The 21,033-nt window shown below is 44.0% G+C and overlaps 1 protein-coding gene across 2 annotated transcripts; it reads right to left on the bottom strand.

The window, feature by feature from the left end:
* Nucleotides 1–213: 213 nt before the first annotated feature.
* LOC141106503 (uncharacterized) lies at nucleotides 214–20,757 on the bottom strand. Of its 2 annotated transcripts, none has more exons than XM_073597318.1 (7): nucleotides 20,613–20,757; nucleotides 13,693–14,391; nucleotides 10,022–10,165; nucleotides 9,239–9,376; nucleotides 9,024–9,147; nucleotides 5,477–5,875; nucleotides 214–2,547 (listed from the first exon to the last, which is right to left on the bottom strand). In XM_073597318.1, exons 2-7 carry the CDS (start codon nucleotides 14,383–14,385, stop codon nucleotides 1,229–1,231), a joined length of 2,817 nt encoding a protein of 938 aa, XP_073453419.1. In that variant the 5' UTR covers nucleotides 14,386–14,391; nucleotides 20,613–20,757; the 3' UTR covers nucleotides 214–1,228. The 2 variants fall into 2 exon arrangements, with proteins under 2 accessions (XP_073453419.1, XP_073453418.1); XM_073597317.1 differs by lacking the exon at nucleotides 20,613–20,757 and adding an exon at nucleotides 19,244–19,722.
* Between the last annotated feature and the right edge of the window lie 276 nt (nucleotides 20,758–21,033).

Raw genomic sequence — 21,033 nt, 5'->3', positions numbered from 1 at the left:
CAGCCTCGGACAGCTCTGCTCCACAAACCACATCCCCCCACGACGTGTTTTGCCCGTGCGTCAGGGGGTGTGGTTTGTGCAGCAGAGCTTTCTAAGGCTGTCCTATATTCCTACACATATTCCGGTTGGGCCAAGAGTCCGATGTTCTTCAAACATAATGATCCTGTCGGTTATGGCTCTCCAAATTGAGGGAAATACCCTCCAAGACAGGTATCTCCATTGAATGATTGACCCTATGGAGACACAAGTGGTAATAAAAATCTGACAGGCTATGAAGGACCTAACCCACATATATCAAACACAAGGCCCACCAGGCATTTTCATGTGGCCCTCCCACCCAGTTATGCAGTCAGAACACAGAGAAACTCTATTCTGTCACCTCTGGCTTTCACCCTCCGCTCTGCTCCACTCTGTACATAGCACACCCCTAAACCCTGCACTCCATAGGTAGCGCACCCCTGAACTCTGCACTCTGTTCATAGGGCACCCCCAGAACTGCACTCTGTAGCTAGCGCACACCTGAATTCTGCACTCAGTACATAGAGTACTCCTGAAATCTACACTCTGTACGTAACGCACTCCTGAACTCTGCACATTGTTTGTAGTGTAATTCTGAACCCTGCACTCTGTACATAATGCACTCCTGAACCCTGCATTCTGTATGTAGCTTAATCCTAAACCCTGCACATTGTTTGTAGTGCAATTCTGAACCCTACACTCTGTACATAACGCACTCTGGAACCCTGCATTCTGTACGTAGCATAATCCAGAACCCTGCACTTTGCACGTAGGCTAATCTGAACTCTGCACTCTGCACGTAATGTAATCCTGAACTCTGCACTCTGTGTGTAGTGTAGTACTGAACCCTGCACTTTGCACATAGGGTAATCTGAACTCTGCACTCTATTGGTAGCGTAACCCTAAACTCAGCACTCTGTACATAACACTCTCCTGAACCCTGCACTCTGTACGTAGTATACCCCAGATACAACCGGCCCTTTGGGGGGGAACCACAGTGTTGATGCAGCCCGCAATGAAACTGAGTTTGACACCCCTGGTCTAAACCTTCTCCACTCTATCCAAAACGTTAAAAAAAAGTGTTGGCTGGGGATACTCTTTGTAAAAGAATCTTTGAGTTGCAGTTTGCCTAGAAAATATCAGATCTGCCCAATTAGCAGTGAACTGATCAGTTCACCTCTAAAGGCTACATTTCACACATTCAAAAAGTTCAAGCGTTTTCCATCACTCGGTCGTGTTTCCTCTTATGAACAACAAGGCCAGAGAGATCAGTGAAGCACCTCCCGCATACCAAGCAAGAATATGGCTTCTCCCCCGTGTGAATTCGTTGATGAACTGCAACAGAAGAGCGGTTGGCAAACTTTTTGTCGCAGTAGGAACATGAGAAGGGTTTCTCTCCCGTATGAATCCGTTCATGGCGCTCAAGATGAGAGCGGCTTGGGAAACATTTACTGCAATATGGACATGGCAGTTGCTGCTTCTCTTTATGGGTTTTCTGGTGCAAAAGTAGAGAGGACCTTAACTCAAAACATTTGCCACACTCCAGACATGAATTTGGCTTCTCCACTGGTAGAGTTCTGCAGGGACGGGTTAGATCCTCCTGGCTGGCCAATGCCTCACCTTCTAAGCAAGGATATGGCTCCTCTTGGGCTTGAAACTTCATCTGACCAACAAAATCTGGACCTCTATCAACACCTTTCTCACAATCTGAACTTGAAGCCTGTATCTTTATTGAGTGAATCACCTGATGCCTTAAGAAATGGGAATTGGAAGAAAAACATCTCCCGCACTCAGAGCACTGATACGGCCGCTCTCGAGTGTGGACCTTTTCATGGGCACACAGTCCGGCGATTCTCATGAAACTTTTACCACACTTGGAACACGAGAAAGGTTTTTCCCCCGTGTGGATGCGGCTGTGGGTTTCAAGAGCCGAATTACAAGCAAAAGATTTGCCGCAATGAGTGCACGTGAATGGATTTCCTGCTTCGGCTGCCCTTTGGTATATCTTTGACCACCCTGTATTGTCTTGGGAATTTGTCTCTGGAAGACTTGACAACCTTTGGGTACCTCCAGGACATTTTTGGCCAGAGTCAGAGACCTGTCTTAGAGGGCTTGTCATACATTCTTTTGGAATCGCTGGAATCGCATCGCTGTGGTCATCATCTTCTTCCAAAGTCGACTCCTTTTTTATATAAGTAACCGTACCATCTGCATTGATAATAGACATGGTTTCCATATGAGTGGATATCTCTGCAGAGTAAGGGTTTATTTCCATCAAATTTAGGTCCTCCTTAATTTTAACAGCTATAGTCTCAAAATGTTCATCATCAGATGAAGATGGCTCCTTTTTGATGACCAGCATAGTATCTGGACTTAGATATTGGTCTGGATCATCTTCCATAGACCGTTCTGGAGATCCTAGTCTTGTCTTGGAACTGTCTCTGCTTGTACAATCTCCAGCCTGATCACTGTCACTGCTATCTCCACTTCTATGACCTTCTGCTGACAATTCTACATCACGGCTCTCCACTGTAACAGAAAAAAAAAATAAAATTATATATATATATATATATATATATATATATATATATATATATAAAAATTACAGAAACATTTAAAGCCACAGAACTTTAAAATGGCTTGTCGCCGCTAAATCACCTATACGCTATGCACAAACTGTAAAAGACCAGGCTTTATATTTATCTTTCCAGCATGTTGAAACTCCGCCGCTCTGCTGCGTGTTTTCCACAATTTCAAGTGTGTAGAAGACCCGTTCCCAAGCCACACGTTGTGGTTCTTTCTGTTGGCAGGTACTCACATGTAGTGCAAAGATGATAGGAAGTAGAAACCACCAATAAAAAAGATATACAAGCTCTAGAGCTGATCTGACGGCATGGGAACTTGGCTGGAGAAGTCACACACCGGAGGGCGTGAAGGGGGCATGGCTACGCGTATCACGGGCTTGATATGCATAGCCATGCCCCTTCACACCTCCCAGTATGTGACATTATCGGCCAAGTTCCCATGCTGTGAGATCCGCTCCAAAGCTTGTATATCCTCTCTTGTTTGTGGTTATTGACTAGAGTAAGACTAATGCCCCGTACACACGGTCGGATTTTCCGATGGAAAATGTCCGATCGGAGCGCGTTGTCGGAAATTCCGACCGTGTGTGGGCTCCATCGGACATTTTCCATCGGATTTTCTGACACACAAAGTTGGAGAGCAGGAGATAACATTTTCCGACAACAAAATCCGTTGTCGGAAATTCCGATCGTGTGTACACAAATCCGACGGACAAAGTGCCACGCATGCTCAGAATAAATAAAGAGATGAAAGCTATTGGCCACTGCCCCATTTATAGTCCCGACGTACATGTTTTACGTCACCGCGTTTAAAACGATCGGATTTTCCGACAACTTTGTGTGACCGTGTGTATGCAAGACAAGTTTGAGCCAACATCCGTCGGAAAAAATCCTAGGATTTTGTTGTCGGAATGTCCGAACAAAGTCCGACCGTGTGTACGCCCTATAAGACTAAGACTAAGAGTAAGGCTGGAGTTCAGCTTAACCACTTGACCTCTGGAAGGTTTTCCCCCCTTCATGACCAGGGCATTTTTTTTCCATTCAGCACTGCGCTACTTTAACTGGTAATTGCGCGATCGTGCAACACTGCACGCAAATTAAATTTATGTAATTTTTCACACAAATAGAGCTTTCTTTTGGTGGTATTTGATTACCACTGGGTTTTTTATTTTTTAAACTGGTATATATACTGGTATTTGCGCAGCTATAAATGCTATGCTAAATAGCAGTGATCAGCAAATTATAGTGGGACGGTGATAGTGTGGTGGCCAATCTGGCGCTAACAGACACTATCTGAGAGGGTCACTAACTGACACCGCTAGTGACACCAATACAGTGATCAATGATAATACTATATATACACTGCCACTGTAATAATGACACTGGCTGAGAAGGGGCTAACATCTAGGGGCAGTCAAAGATTAAAGAGATGCTCCAGTCTGTAAAAAAAAAAAAAAGAAGAAAAGTCAGCAGCCCGCTGAGACCACCGCCTGTGGAAGGGAATTCCTCATCCTCTTACAGTAAAGAACCCTCTACATAGTTTAAGGTAAAACCTCTTTTCTTCTAAATTTTAATGAGTGGCCACGTGTCTTATTAATATCCCTTCCGCGAAAAAGTTTTATCCCTATTGTGGGGTCACCAGTACAGTATTTGTAAATTGAAATCATATCCCCTCTCAAGCGTCTCTTCTCCAGAGAGAATAAGTTCAGTGCTTGCAACCTTTCCTCATAATAACTAATATCCTCCAGACCAGAGTCTTGTAGAGCATTATTGTTTTATCTCTGGAGTTGATCCCCTTTTTAATGCATGCCAATATTCTGTTTGCTTTGTTAGCAGCAGCTTGGCATTGCATGCCATTGCTGAGCCTATCATCTACTAGGACCCCCGGGTCCTTTTTCATCCTTGATTCCCCCAGAGGTTCTCCCCCCAGTCTATAGATTGCATTCATATTTTTGCCACCCAAATGCATTATTTTACATTCTTCTACATTGAACCTCATTTGCCATGTAGTCGCCCACCCCATTAATTTGTTCAGGTCTTTTTGCAAGGTTTCCACATCCTGCAGAGAAGTTATTGCCCTGCTTAGCTTAGTATCGTCCGCAAATACAGAGATTGAACTGTTTACCCCATCCTCCAGGTCATTTATGAACAAATTAAATAGGATTGGTCCCAGCACAGAACCCTGGGGGACCCCACTACCCACTCCTGACCATTCCGAGTACTGCGCATGCACAAGTCGCGCTGCGCTTTCTGAATGGTCCTGCATTCTTTTAAAAACACAGAACTCTGTGTGTGATTTCACACAGCCGATCATCAGGTTTCCGCCAAAATCATTGGCTGAAATCTGCTGCCAAACTCGTGCTGTGTCCAATCACAGCACTGGTCCGAACCTGGAGGACAGGCGGTGGCGTACAGCTACATTGTCTGGCCTGCCAGTGATTCTACTGAGGGAGGGTGGCAAGTAGGTAAATGCAAAATTCCTTTCTCAAAAAGCAACAATAAAGAGAAAATCTTCCCTTTTATTGTTGTCCTGGGAGGATGGAACATCGTTATCACATTTCCCCTCTATTCCTGTTCTGGTGATAAAAATAAATGATTTATAAGTAATAACTGCTAATTAGATGCGATGCAGGGGTAAGCTATTTGCAATCCATTTTTTCCAGCGCATGTCTGAAACCATGGATTCTTGTTTATGCTACTAAGGGAACGGCTTGCCTGGCTTGCTAAAATGATCGAGAAGTTCATAAAACAACCTGCAAATGTTTTCCTGCCCCTGCAGACCCATGTTGAACTTGGTAAGCGGCAAGGAAGTTTGGACACAACTCTGAACCCCTCAGTCCAGGATTTACCAAAGTTACATACAAAAAATGTCTCACCATCTTTGCCCTTTGATAGTTTGATGCCCTTATCTCTCCTTTGACATTGTGATCTGTAGCGGTAGAGCTTCTGGCCTTCATCACATGTGTCACTGTCAGAGTTCATAAGATTTGGTGATTTGTAGGATGGGAGGTTGTCAGGATATGTGTGATGATATAAGTCGAAATTGTGGTTGGTAGGACTTTCCATAAATTCAATCTCTGGCTCCTCCATCACCATCACCTTGGTCTCCTCCTCATCCAATGCCTCCTCCTTTATTAATATGGATGCATGATCACCATCATCAGGGAAGACATCTGACCTACATCTATCCACACTATGGGCTTTGTATCGCTCCACTTCATCATCCGAAAAACGTTCTCCTTCTGAGGCATCTGCTTCATGGTCATCCCCTTCTCCTGTAACATAAACATAATTGGTAAAAACCAAAGGTAGGACACCTGTGAAACTTTTTTTTTACTAGCTTTTGTATAGAGAAGGTTTTTAATGCTATTTGTATCCCCTTCAAGGAGAATTCTCATCACTTCCTGTCCCACAGACATGACAGGAAATTAGTAGAAATCTTCTCAAAGTGAAGGAGATAGCTACACTGACAGTTGTCTCTGGTACAGCTGTCCCCTTTAGAGAATTTCCCCTTCTGTCATGTCCCAGTATCAAATTATTTTGGAGTGTGGGAGGAAATCTGAGGAATTCCATGAAAGCACATGGGGAACATGCAAACTCCATACAGATAGTGTCCTGGTTGGGATTGGAACCAAAGACCCCAGTGCTGCAAGCTAGAAGTAAAAACCACTAAACCACCATACTGCCATGATGACATGAGTCTGTGTGACAAAAAAAATCGGAATGTATCCTATCAGTCACCCAAATGTGATGTTTTAGGTGGGCACTGATCTGGGCTCTAATATCTCTGAACATGATTTTTTAGCTCCACCCACTTGGCCATGACAAGGTCAATTCCCACCAATGCTGTCAGCATGGAGTTTGTATATCCTGCCTGGGTTTCTGTAAGTTTCCTCTTTTAACTCTCCCAAATAACTAGATTTCACCCAAGCTGGCCCAGGGTATGACTAGAGTAGTAATACTACACCGGTGTTACTCAACTTTGGTGCTGTTTGGGTATCCCAGGGGTGCCATGAACAGAGGACACAGTTTGCCCTGGATCAGCATCATATGCTGCCATAGTGTGGGCCAATCACCAGCAAAAAAAACAAAACAAAAAACAATGAAGCTCAATACCCAGCCACCTGCACCATGGCAAATCCTGACACCGATCCAGGGCAGATGGCATTCAAGGCCACCTCCAGAATTCAGGTGAGGATGGAGTAGACCTGCTCCTCTTCCTGCCCTCTGCCATGAAGTAAGGTAGGTCTCTGATGGGAAGGGGGACTCTGTTATGGGAGTACTCTGACATGCTTGGGGGGTACCCCCCAGCCCATTATTAAATACTTACCTTAGAACAAAGCTGTTGCAGTGGTCCCCGCACACCGCTGTCACGGCCGACATCTTTCCCGGAGCCTCTTCCAGGTTCACGGGCTCCGGCGCTGTGATTGGCTGGAGCCGTGATGATGTCACACCCGCGCATGCGCGGGAGCTGCCGTGCACGGGCTCAGAAGGATCGGCACACGTGGGCCGTTCCTTCAGAGTGAATGCGCCAGTGATGTCACTGGCTGCATGCACTGGAAATATCTCCTAAACCAGGGATCCTCAAACTACGGCCCTCCAGCTGTTGCAGAACTACACATCCCATGAGGCATTGTAAAACTCTGACACTCTCAGACATGACTAGGCATGATGGGAATTGTAGTTCCTGAACACCTGGAGGGCTGCAGTTTGAAGACCCCTGTCCTTAACTGTACAGGTTTAGGAGATATTTTAATACCTATAGGTAAGCCTTATTATAGGCTTACCTATAAGTAAAAGTTTGCAAAGGAAGTTTACTTCCTCTTTAACTGCTGTGTATGTCCTCCCCTCATAACTCTTCTGCACCACAATTGTACAAAATCTGGTGCGTGTGCAGATGTCCTGCTGATGTCTTCCAGGTATCTGAGACCTGGCAGAGGCTGGCGGCCTATCTACTCAAGTGGATGATGGAGTCTGCTCATATGCACAAACGCCACCAGCTCCTGGTGGATTTCCATTACATCGCCTGGTGGCATTTGTGCACACGAGCAGAAGATGTGCCGCAAAGTTACAGCTTAGTAACCACACTGCCTCTTGGGATAACTGTGATGTAGCAATCCCACAAGGCAGCAACATCCACCGGCCTCACTCCCTGTAAATTGCACCTCACTTCCTCATACAATGTTAGTAGGTGGGTCTGACAAGAAAGGTCCTTCATACATCCATGCTGGTTGATACTTATGATATCATTTTCGTAGGCAAATTCTTGAATATAGTCTATTATCATTCCTTACCATACCTTGCATACTATCGATGTATGGCTGACTGGCATACTATCGATGTATGGCTTACTGGCATACATCTCAATCCTTGCTTGGTACCAGTACCACATGTTCTTTGGCCGATTGGTTTGTACCATTACAGTCAATAGAATCTTCTTGATAAAAAGGAACAATGGCCTAGCTATATAGTGTACATCAGACCATAAGAATGGTATGAAGGTCTACACTGACTACCAGACTCATGAAGCTAAAGCAATCTTAGAAAGGCTAATGTGGCATTTGTGTGGACGTGCAAAAATCCACTGTGTGTGCGAAGATGTGCCGAAAAGTTGCGGCTTAGTAACCACACTGCCTCCTGGGACAGCTATGATGTAGCAATCCCACAAGGCAGCCATGTCCACTGGCCTCACCCTCTCTAAATTGCTGCTCACTTCCTCATACAGTGTTAGTAGCTTGGTCTGACAAGAAAGGTCCTTCATAAATCCATGCTGGTTGATAGTTATGATATCATTTTTGTAGACAGATTGTTGAATATAGTCCCTTACCATGCCTTCCCATACCTTAACATACTATCGATGTAAGGCTGGCTGGTCTGAAGTTTCCCAGCATACATCTTAATCCTTATTTGGTACCTGTACTACATGAACTCTGGCTAGTTGGTTGGTACCATTCCAGTCAATAGACTCTACTTAATATAAAGGAACAATGGCCTAGCTATATAGTGTACATCAGACCATAAGAATGGTACGAAGGTCCACACTGACCACCAAACCTATGAAGCTGAATTAATCTTAGAAAGCCTAAATTCAGGAAAGGACTCTAGGCAAGATGCTATGACTAATTTATGTATAGACCTCATCCCAAAAGAAATCAGAGTGTAAGAAAGGTATGAAGGGCCACACTGATCACTAGACCCATAAAGCGGATTTAATCTTAGAAAAGCTAATGAGGACTCTAGGAAGGGTTCTATGGTTATTTTATTTATAGCAGTTTTTTACACAAACAAGTAAAACGCGTGGTGAGCACATTTTAATGATTTTGCTCCAGCCCTAAAGTGAAGGTCAAAACCTAGGAAACAGCTAGGAGAGGCCACCTTACCCCAAAGTGACAATAAATAACAGTTCATCAAACTCTCTTTTACCAAAAGACTTGAGGGATTTGTGATTGTCGACCATGACGTCCTTGTAGAGATCCTTGTGTCCTTCTATATACTCCCACTCCTCCATGGAGAAATAGACAGTGACATCCTGACACCTTATAGGAACCTGACACACACACAATGATACAGTCACCATCCAGACACCTCCCTTGTCTGTTACTGGATAATAATGTCCAAAAATTCTCGGCACCACTCACCTTTTTTGTCAGCAGCTCAATGATTTTATTGGTGACTTCTAGGATCCTCTTATCATGATTTCTGCTCAATCTTCTGGAAACGTGGGGACTTAAATTGGGTGTCAGTCGCTCACCAGATTTCTTTAAAATGGTAAAATCCTAAATCAAGGGGAAAAAAAAAAAAAGTTACATGGCCTTGCTGGACCACCTTACAGCAAAATGTTGAACGGTGACACCTCCCAGAATCCTCCTCACCTCTCGGGTCAGGTCTGTGTTTTATTAATAGAGATAAAAATGATGTCATGTGACCTCCCAGAATCCTCCTCACTTCTCTGGTCAGATCTGTATTTTATTAACCACTTCAGCCCCAGAAGAATTTACCCCCTTCCTGACAGGCCATTTTTTGCGATAGGGCACTGCGTCGATTTAACTGCCAATTACATGGTCGTGTGACACTGTACCCAAGCAAAATTGATGTCCTTTTTTTCCCACAAATAGAGCTTTATTTTGGTGGTATTTGATCACCTCTGCGGTTTTTACTGTTTGGGGGAGTGGACTAACAGGTAGTAGAGAGAGATCGCTGTTCTGGATCACTAGGAACAGCAGATCTCTCTGTACTCAGATGTCAGTACAGGGATCCTCCTTGTTTACGTGCACCCACACGATCACATGCACCGACCGGCGTACGGGTACGGCGGTTCGCGTAGCCGAGTCGCCTGGCCACAGTATATCTGCGGTGGGCGGTCGGTAAGCAGCTAATAGAGATAAGGGTGATGTCATGTGACCTCCCAGAATCCACCTCACCTCTCCGGTCAGCAGGTAGATGATCTCCAGGGTGAGGTTTAATATAATCTCAGTCATGTGACTCCCGTCCGTCTCCAATCTTCTGGGATGATGCTGACATTTTGATAATGGATGATGGAGTTTGTTATGTTGACCATGAAAGCCCTGTGTTTAGTGATACAATCTTAAATTATTATATCAAAATAAAGTGCAATTGAAGAAACTGAAAAATAAAGTCTACTAATAAGGGGCCACAATAGGTATAGTAATAATAAGATTATTCCCGCGCTATCTGATATGGAAAGCGGCTAGGAGTGGAAAAGCTACTAGCACCGAATCGGGTACACACCTGACCTGGGGAAAGATATAGGTAAAAAGGGTGGTGCTGCGCTAATCCTAATAGGGATTAGAACAGCATAACAACAAACTGAATAGGGAACTTGAGATAAAAATTACATCACCAGAAAGTTGAGATATAAAAAGAAAAATAAAGTGATACGTGGTATTAACCAAAAATAGTGAGCATAAATCATAAACGTGAACACATGTTCATAAGAACACACATATTTAGAAATTACCACCGTAGCATCTGATTATCTCACAATCTATATAAAACGTTCATAAATATGTGCAAGTGAATATATATAAAGGAATAATAAAAATATGTGCAAAAACAGCTCAAGAAAGTGATAATGTGCAATGGTGTATACAGATCAATCAAACATGGATAACGAATAAATCAGCACGCCATGCTCCACATGAAGTGACAAAAGTGCAAAAGTCCATACAAATGGATACAGCCTGAGTATCCCAAAGGAAAAATATATAAAAATATATATATATAAAAAAATATATATAAAAAAAGTGCTTCACAAAAAGTCCTTATATAAATGAAATATGTGACAGCGACGTCCTAACATGCAATAGTTGCAGATAAGGTGCTTAGAGTGGGTAACATCAAGTGCATCTTCATGTGCATACACACAAGTGTGTAATGGCCCCTTACCTTAGGGTAATAGGGCATAAGCATATGACCAAAGAAGGCTTTTGAGGTGTCCACCTAGGGGCTCCAGCGCATCCCTCTCCGTCCTAAATCCGGGATGGTTTCTCTCAGATGTAGTGCAGGGAGGTATATAGAATAATAAAGCAGGAAGGATCCCAATAGTGTAATTCCATTTTTATAAAATAATAGTTTTTATTAAAGAAACTTCAGGTACTCACATAAAAAACGAATGAACAGCAGTAAAATCCAACGAGCAGCGAGCTCGTAAGCCTCTAACAGTGAATGCAGCCTGTCCCGTCCCTACGCGTGACGTCACACCACACGTGACTTCATCAGGTGATCCTGATCACGTGTGGTGTGACGTCACGCGTAGGGACGGGACAGGCTGCATTCACTGTTAGAGGCTTACTTGCTCGCTGCTCGTTGGATTTTACTGCTGTTCATTCGTTTTTTATGTGAGTACCTGAAGTTTCTTTAATAAAAACTATCATTTTATAAAAATGGAATTACATTATTGGGATCCTTCCTGCTTTATTATTCTATATACCTCCCTTCACTACATCTGAGAGAATCCATCCCGGATTTAGGACGGAGAGGGATGCGCTGGAGCCCCTAGGTGGACACCCCAAAAGCCTTCTTTGGTCATATGCTTATGCCCTATTACCCTAAGGTAAGGGGCCATTACACACTTGTGTGTATGCACACGAAGATGCATTTGATGTTACCCACTCTAAGCACCTTATCTGCAACTATTGCATGTTAGGACGTTGCTGTCACATATTTCATTTATATAAGGACTTTTTGTGAAGCACTTTTTTTATATATATTTTTTTATATATATATATTTTTCCTTTGGGAAAGGCTGTATCCATTTGTATGGACTTTTGCACTTTTGTCACTTCATGTGGAGCATGGCGTGCTGATTTATTCGTTATCCATGTTTGATTGATCTGTATACACCATTGCACATTATCACTTTCTTGAGCTGTTTTTGCACATATTTTTATTATTCCTTTATATATATTCACTTGCACATATTTATGAACGTTTTATATAGATTGTGAGATAATCAGATGCTACGGTGGTAATTTCTAAATATGTGTGTTCTTATGAACATGTGTTCACGTTTATGATTTATGCTCACTATTTTTGGTTAATACCACGTATCACTTTATTTTTCTTTTTATATCTCAACTTTCTGGTGATGTAATTTTTATCTCAAGTTCCCTATTCAGTTTGTTGTTATGCGGTTCTAGTCCCTATTAGTATTAGCGCAGCACCACCCTTTTTACCACAATAGGTATAGCAAGTATAATAAAAATGATAACCAAAGTGCTCTGCCTAATTACCTGGCCACTGGTCTCCTCATGACCATCTATGAAGCTACAGTCAAGACCAGCTCTAAGCACACTTCAAACTGTACAGTTTATATCAAGAGCCATTCTTGGAGGAAATTTGTTGGGTATTCTAAGGCACATGTGTCAAACACAAGGGCCACGGGCCAATCCCGGCCCGCCAGGCCATTTCATGTGGCCCTCACACCTCTCCTCCAGCTGTGGCAAAAAACCCTTGTCTCCTTCCCCACTTTGTCGAAGTAGTCAGCTGCAGAGAGGAGGACAAAACTCCTCCTCCAGATCCTGTGCTTCTCTGTGCAGCCGCAATGAGGTTCATTTTTTCACACCCCCCCCCATCCAGCTCAGCAGTCGACAGCACAGAGGAGGACAGAACGCCTCCTCCAGATCCTGTGCTTCTTTGTGAAACCACAGAGAGGCTCGTTTCTTCCCCCTCCTCCCCATCTCAGCAGTCAACGTCAGAAAGGACAACAGAACTCGTCCCCTAGATACTGTTCTCTGTGCAGCTGCGATGAGGCTCGTCTCTGCCCCCCCACCTCAGCAGTTGCCAGCAGAGAGTAGACAATAAGACTCCTCCAGATACTGTGCTTCTCCAGGCAGCCGTACAGAAGCTTGTCTCTGCACCCCGAGCCTCAGCAGTTGGCAGCAGAGCACAGAACTCCTCCTCCAGATCACATGCTTTTCTGTGCAGCCACAGTGAGGCTCATCTCTTTGCCCCCCCCCCCCCTCCATCTCAGCACTTGGCAGCAGAGAGGACAAAACTCCTCCCACAAAAAATCCTGCGCCTTTCTCTACAGCCGCAGCACCCCCTCGTCCTTTCCTCCCCTGGTCTCACCATTTAGCAGACTCCAGCCCTCCTATAGTCCTCCTCCAGACCCTGCTCTTTTTGCTTCCCAGTGATGCCCCCAGCTTCTTCCTGACAGCATCACAAGTTAAGGGGGGTGCACTGTGATGTAAGGAAGAGTGGGCGGCTCTTGACATCTGATGGAGGGGAGGGGAAGGGGTGGTCTGGACATCTTCTTATAGTTATTATGAGAATAATACAATTCTATGCCAGGTGAAAAGGAGGGTCACGCATCGCTGGTATCATAAAGAGTAAATACAGTTAGATAGTCTTACAGATACAACCGACCCTTTGAGGGCAACGATAATGCTGATGCGGCTCATAATGGAATTGAGATTGACACTAAGGCTTGGAGTTCATGTAGATAGCCCTTAGTTTGGAACTACTCTTCTTGGACCAAGAAGAGCCCATTGGCCTACTAGTGCTGAGGATTCCTCCAGGTCAGAGATGTTGACCAAAACCTAAAAGAAAAGCAAGAAGCTTTGTTCTTTACCTGCCCACTTGTCTCCACATGACTATCTATGAAACCATCTCTGTCCTCGTCATGCCCCGACCTGTACGATTTATATTCTGAATCAAACTTCGATGAAAACGTTTGGTCATTCAATGGACCCAAGTCCATGCAGATAATCTTCAGTTTGGAGCTGCCCTTCCCAGAGCGAGAAGAAGCGGCGGTGCGGGTCGGAGTATGGTAGACATGGTCATGCTGAATCTTCCATGGTTCTCCGCCTTCATTGAACTCAAACTCTGGCCACTGAACCCCTTTGTCCTCCATGTTCTCATGACAGTCTGTAGAAGTGCTAGCGTGCACCACGCTCACCATATTGTGCTGGACCGCCGTCTCTGCCGGAAAGTTTGACCAATTTGTTTTCTCGTTGTCAGCAGTGAACACCGTCGGCATGGCATCGTGTCGGAGAGACCTCCTCTTCTCTTTCGTCGAGACGTAGCACTCCGGTGCGAAGTGACTGGAGCAGATGCGAAATGAGCTGTTGTTGCCGCCGTGCAGTATGAGCTGCGCCACGGCGTCCAAATCTTCCACGTCTTGCCGGATACGATGTCTACCGATGGAACGCAGCCATTGTTTTATCCGGTGGAGCTTCCTAGGGAAAGTGTGCATGACTACACCCTCCAGCATTTTGTTCTTGCCCGTTTGGTTGTGGCAGTTGTTAACGCTGCAGTACGGCATCTTGTCCTAATGGAGGAAGGTGCAGAATATTTAAAGGAGAGCTTCACTTTTACTATAAGAGTCTAGACCAGTGGTTCTCAACCTTTCTGGTGCCGTGACCCCATGATAAAATTTCCCAAGTTGTGGGGACCCCTAACAGTAAAAATATTTTTGTAGCGTGGGTTGTCAGCACCCAAGGCAAGACAAGTAATTTGCGCTCTTAATTTAGCGCTCTGAGTCCCTTCCACTCGTACAGTATTAAAACCTCTTATGGTACATTTTGGGATGTACCACTCTCTCTTTGTTCTCCTTTCTTTCCCTTTTATCTCTCCCTATCCTAATTTCTGGGAGAGCGGTGCGGGCTTCAGGAACAGCCCAGGATTCGGTGACCCCTGGCAAATCATCGTTCGACCCCCAGGTTGAGAACCACTGATCTAGACATTTGCAACTCCTCCCAACTTGTCTAACTGTCCCATGCTACCTTCGCCTTTGTAAATCTTTGTTCCCATAATACACTGCTTCACTAATGCCCCGTACACACGGTCGGACATTGATCGGACATTCCGACAACAAAATCCTAGGATTTTTTCCGACGGATGTTGGCTCAAACTTGTCTTGCATACACACGGTCACACAAAGTTGTCGGAAAATCCGATCGTTCTGAACGCGGTGACGTAAAACACGTACGTCGGGACTATAAACGGGGCAGTAGCCAGTGGCTTTCGTCTCTTAATTTATTCTGAGCATGCGTGGCACTTTGTGCATGGGATTTGTGTACACACGATCGGAATTTAACCGATTGGATTTTGTTGTCGGAAAATTTTATAGCCTGCTCTCAAACTTTGTGTGTCGGAAATTCCGACGGAAAAAGTCCGATGGAGCCCACACGCGGTCGGAATTTCCGACAACACAATCCGATCGCACTTTTTCCGTCGGAAAATCCGACCGTGTGTACAGGGCATAACAGTCAATGGTGCGCACACTCTGTCATAGTGAGAAGCTGCAAAATAGGAAAGAAATAAAAACCATGGGAAAACACTACTGGGAAAATCTAAAGCTAGTCTGAAAATCAAAGACAGAAACCCAAATGACAACTGGAGGAATTTAACAAAACGGCAGCAGACAGAATCTGGAGCAGCTGTGCATGGCAACCAATCAGCTTCTATCTTTAGTTTGTTCAGTTAAAGCAGAGTTCCGAAAAAAAAAAAAATGAAAGTCAGCAATTAAAAATACAGTAGCTGCTGACTTTTAATAATAGGAGATTTACCTGTCCACCGCCTGCGATGTCCTCACCCGAAGCCGACCCGTCCCTCAGCTCCCAGGTGGAGGCGCCACCATCTTCAGTAAGGGAATCAGGAAGTATAACCTTGCGGCTTCACAGCCTGGTTCCCTACTGCGCATGCAACTCACTGGTCCCTGCTGTCTTCTGGGACCTGTGTGTCTCCCAGAAGACAGCGGGGGGGGGGGATTGGGGGGGCGGAGGAGGCACCATACATGGCGTAGATCGCTGTGGAATCTTTTGGCGATCTATTGCCAGAAGTGGGAGCAAATACCTGGATTAGACAGGTATCTTCTTCCCCCTCCCACCTGAAAGGTGCCAAATGTCACACTGGAGGGGGGGGGGACCGGAAAGGCGGAAGTTCCATTTTTCGGTGGAACTCCACTTTAAGCCTTGAAAATGAAAGCTGGAAGATGATTGGTTACCATAAACAGCTGCTCCAGATTATGGCTAATCCAGTTTTGATAAATTCCCCCTCGAAACGGTCAGCTAACACACCAGGCTAATGATACTTATTATTTTTTAAATGACAGTTATTTTCCGTCCAATAAAAAATGACAGTCATTTTAAGGGTCCTTTCACACATGCTCGTCTGTCTGTCTGTTTTCCAGTCGGACCTGAACGGACCCTCCATGTACCTCTATGGAGCGACGGATGTCAGCGGTGACATGTCCGCTGACACCTGATCCAAACCGCTCCGCTAAATCCAGACCGATGGAAACCCTATTTTCAATCCGTCTGGCGGATCGCATGAAAACGGACAGGCGGATCCGTTTCCATCCGATCCCTCATAGAGGAGAGCGGAGCTCTGACAGGTCCGTCCCTGCGCAGTGAGCGGAGACAGACTTGTCATCTGCCGGCTCAACGGGGATCAACGGAGCCATCCCTGCTGAGCAAACGGAGTCAGTGAAAACGGACATTACTGTGTGAAAGAGCCCTAAGTCCAATAAAAATGATGGGTTCAATTAAAAAAAATGACAGTTATTTTCAGTCCAATAAACAATGACAGTTATTTTCAGTCCAATATAAAAATGACACTTATTATCGGTTCAAAAAAAAACGACAGTTATTTTCAGTCCAATTAGGACTCATTCACACCATGGTGCAGAGGCATCTCTTTTTCTGCACACGTTCTGCAAGGGCTCATAGAAAACAATGGTTCTCAATGTGCCCTGTTCACACTACAACGTGCATATTTATTTCTCTTCCACTGATCAGATGGCTCCTCAAATACAGTCCTTATCTCCTCCATTCTCCTCTGATAAAATCACTCATGTTTAAGAATGAAAACTAATACTGCTCTCCGTACATTAACCATTTGCTGATCTGGCCTTTTCTGGTACTTTCTTTACACGTTTAAATCTGTATTTTTTTTTTATAGAAAATTAATTTAGGACCCCCAAACATTATAATTATATATATATATATATATATATATATATATATATATATATATATATATATATATATATACACACACACATACACATATATATGTATAAATATATATTATTTTTTTTTTTTTAGCAGAGACCCTGGAGAATAAAATGGTGATCTTTGCAATATCAATGTTATATCTTATGTGTTTGTGCAGTGGTTTTTCAAATGCAAATTTTGGGGGACATAATACACTTTAGAGAATATTAACACAAAAAAAAAAAAAAAAAAAACACACAATATAATACCCAACTTTTTGGCAAATTATAAAAAGATGATACGCCGAGTAAATAAATACCAAACATGTCATGCTTTAAAATTGCACATTCTCGTGAAATGCCGACAAACTGCGATACTTAAAAATCTCCAAAGGCGATGCTTCAAAAAATTTTGCAGTGACCAGTTTAGAGTTATAGATAAGGGTCAATCGCTAAAATGATTGCCCTTGCTCTAATGTCACATGTGTGGTGTGAACAGCATTTACATATGTACACGCAACTTACATAGGCATTTGCTTCTGCATGCAAGTACGGAGGGATGGGGCGCTATAATATTTTTTTTCTTATTTATTTTTACACTGTGCCTTTTTTTTTTGACAACTTTTTTTCCTATTACAAGAAATGTAAACATCCCTTGTAATAGAAATAAGGATGACAGGTCCTCTTTATGGAGAGATCTGGGGTCTAAAGGACCCCAAATCTCTCCTCTTTAAAAGCAAAATGATCAAAAAAAATTTTGATCTTTTACTTTAATTTAAAAAAAAAAAAAGTGTTTACTTCCACCCTAGACCGGAAGTGACATCATGACGTTGCTTCGGTCCTGCAAGACCATAGAGAGGACCAGAGACGATCTGGCCTTTTATAACCTCTATGGCCAGCTGTGTGAACCGTCGGATCGTTTCTCAGGCGCGCTGGTAAAAACAGTAAAAAAGTAAACAGTAAAATTGTCTCGCTGGTAAAAGCGGTAAACATCGGCAAGCAGCGGAAGGGCAACGACTCCTCCCACTGCTTCTGAAAGCGATCCAGCGGCTAATGAGCTGTTCGGACCGCTTTCATGAAAAAGCCAGTTGCCAGCTTAAAGCGGAACTTCAGTCATTTTTTTCATCTTTTCATCTCTTAAATCTTCTGCCCTTGTTGTTGTTTAAACTTTGGATAGGAAAACATTTTTTTTTTTTCTGCCAGTAAATACCATATACAGACCACTTCCTGTTTCTTGTCTGGTCATTAGCCCAGGCTTATGACATCATGCACAGCTCTCTCTCTCACTCTCGCAAGAGTTTGCCAGGAAGGGAGGGGGTGAGTCATAAGAGGGCCAATGAGAGCTGCAGAGCTGGAGGTGTGCCTCTATGTGTCTGTATAAATCCAGGAAGTGAACAGGCAGCAGTTTCAGCTGCCCACAGTTAAAATGGCTGCAGCCAGACTCAGTGGAGGGAGATTTCTGCAGCATATTTGGCAAGTACAGAATCACAGTATATATAAAATAATATGCAAAGTGGTTGGAGGGAAGCTTCAGAATGGCAACAATGTTTTTATTACAAATTATGTGAGCAGACTGCAGTTCCTCTTTAAAAAACAAAAAAACAAAAAAAAAAAAAACAGGTTTATGGTTCACAGCTTCAGCCATAACTCCAGTAAACCACTTGTAAGCCGCAATGTACAGTATATACAGTATATACAGTATTGTAGTTGGCAAGTGGTTAAAGGACATTTCTTTAAAATAAAAAGATATAAAAGACTGACAAGCATGAGCACACTGAGTGCTATGTACAACGCATGGCACAATAAGTTAGCTCTCCTCTCACCACAGGCTCTGATGGCTAGCACATGACCTCACTGATGTAGCTCCGCCCCATACGCGTTACGTCTGGTCCATAGGCTTCTTAAGCTGTATGTTTTTACACTTTCAATTAATAATTGTATTCTCCCACTATGGCAGTGCGGCATATCACTAAGCCTGAGTCTGAACTGACCGCAGAGTAGGATCACAATCTGTGTAAGCTCTTTGCAGAATCTGGGAGGTCCACAGGGGCAAGGAAGGTAAGTGACGGCAGTGGCGGGTGCCATCTACACAGTCAGACGGGGAGTTATAGGAATTTTTTTATTTAATACTGGGTCACTGTAAGGCTGAACTCCAGCAATAAAAATACTTTGCTGCAATACTCACCTGTCTATCGCAGGGTTTCTTTTTGCCACTAGAACTCCTTGGTTTGATGACCAGCATAATACACCCCACTTCCTCTGAGCCCAGGTTGTCCTGGACCCCTTCCCCAGCCTGTGATTGGACAGTGAAAGAAGAAGCAGCACAATGATTGGCTCATCTCTCTGCTCTCTCTTCCTATCAGCATGCTTGTTGGCAGCACATAAACTGGTTGGCTCATTGTGCTGCTTCTTCCTCTCACACTTCAGCCCTGCTGTACAGGGACTGATACCAAGTCACAGTCAGGTACTCTGATCACATTTAATTAGTTAGTTTTTGTCTTTTATAGCTGCGGGCTCGCTGCAACTGATGATGAACACTGGAGATGATGATGAACACTGGAGATGATGATGAACACTGCAGATGATGATGAACACTGGAGATGATGATGAACACTGGAGATGATGATGAACACTGGAGATGATGATGAACACTGTAGACGAGGATGAACACTGGAGATGATGATGATGATGAACACTGGAGATGATGATGAACACTGCAGATGATGATGAACACTGGAGATGATGATGAACACTGTAGACGAGGATGAACACTGGAGATGATGATGAACACTGGAGATGATGATGAACACTGGAGATGATGATGAACACTGGAGATGATGATGAACACTGCAGATGATGATGAACACTGGAGATGATGATGAACACTGGAGATGATGATGAACACTGGAGATGATGATGAACACTGTAGACGAGGATGAACACTGGAGATGATGATGAACACTGGAGATGATGATGAACACTGGAGATGATGATGAACACTGCAGATGATGATGAACACTGGAGATGATGATGAACACTGTAGACGAGGATGAACACTGGAGATGATGATGAACACTGGAGATGATGATGATGATGAACACTGGAGATGATGATGATGATGAACACTGGAGATGATGATGAACACTGGAGATGATGATGAACACTGGAGATGATGATGAACACTGGAGATGATGAACACTGGACATGATGTCCTTAGCAACCAAATCCCCTGATTTATTAACACCAACATCACCGGGTGCCGTTGGCAACAGCTCTGCCCCAGGCAATCTGCAGCCTATTCTAAACTTTCTACCCTGAGAACTGTGTCACCCACAGCAACCAATCAGCTTCTCCCATTCATGTTCCAGCATGCATCTAAATAACAAAAGGAAGACTCTGATTGGCTCGCCCTGGCATCACAGACAGTTCTCCTTTCAGGCACTGAGTTGCACAAAGCTCATGATCCTAATTACAGCTGGCTGTGACCCCCCACAGAGCCCATCAGGGTCATGTCCACCTCTCACCATGACAGAAGTAAAAAGAGGGGAGCCTACCTGTTACCCCAGGAACCAGCACTGAGCAAACCCCGCCCACTCAGCCCTGTCCTGCAGCCTCTCTCTGACCAGAAGTGACCCTTCGGAAACGCCTTCCAAGCCCAGGCTGAGCTTCGCTGGGTGTAGTGGGCGTGGCTTCCCGGATGCTTTCGGGTTGCGCTTCAAGCCTCGCTACAGATCCGAAGGCTCAGGGCTGTGATTGGCCAGCGGTTGACAGCTGCACAGGGGAGGTGTTGTATTCTGTGCTGAATGTAATAGACTGATTAAAATAAAAGCCCCCCCTAGTAGTAATGATCGTATGACAGTGAGCTTATATTGTGTTTGTACCTTACATCAGTTTAATTCTTGTATAAATTATAAATGTATTGTAATACTAAACAATAAAATACAATGAATGGCAAAGCAATCATTACTGTCAGTA

Source organism: Aquarana catesbeiana, linkage group LG08 (genome assembly GCF_042186555.1).
Source record: "Aquarana catesbeiana isolate 2022-GZ linkage group LG08, ASM4218655v1, whole genome shotgun sequence".
Classification (NCBI taxonomy): domain Eukaryota; kingdom Metazoa; phylum Chordata; class Amphibia; order Anura; family Ranidae; genus Aquarana; species Aquarana catesbeiana.
Note: the sequence above shows the minus strand (reverse complement) of the source record. Positions and strands in the feature narration are given on the sequence as shown.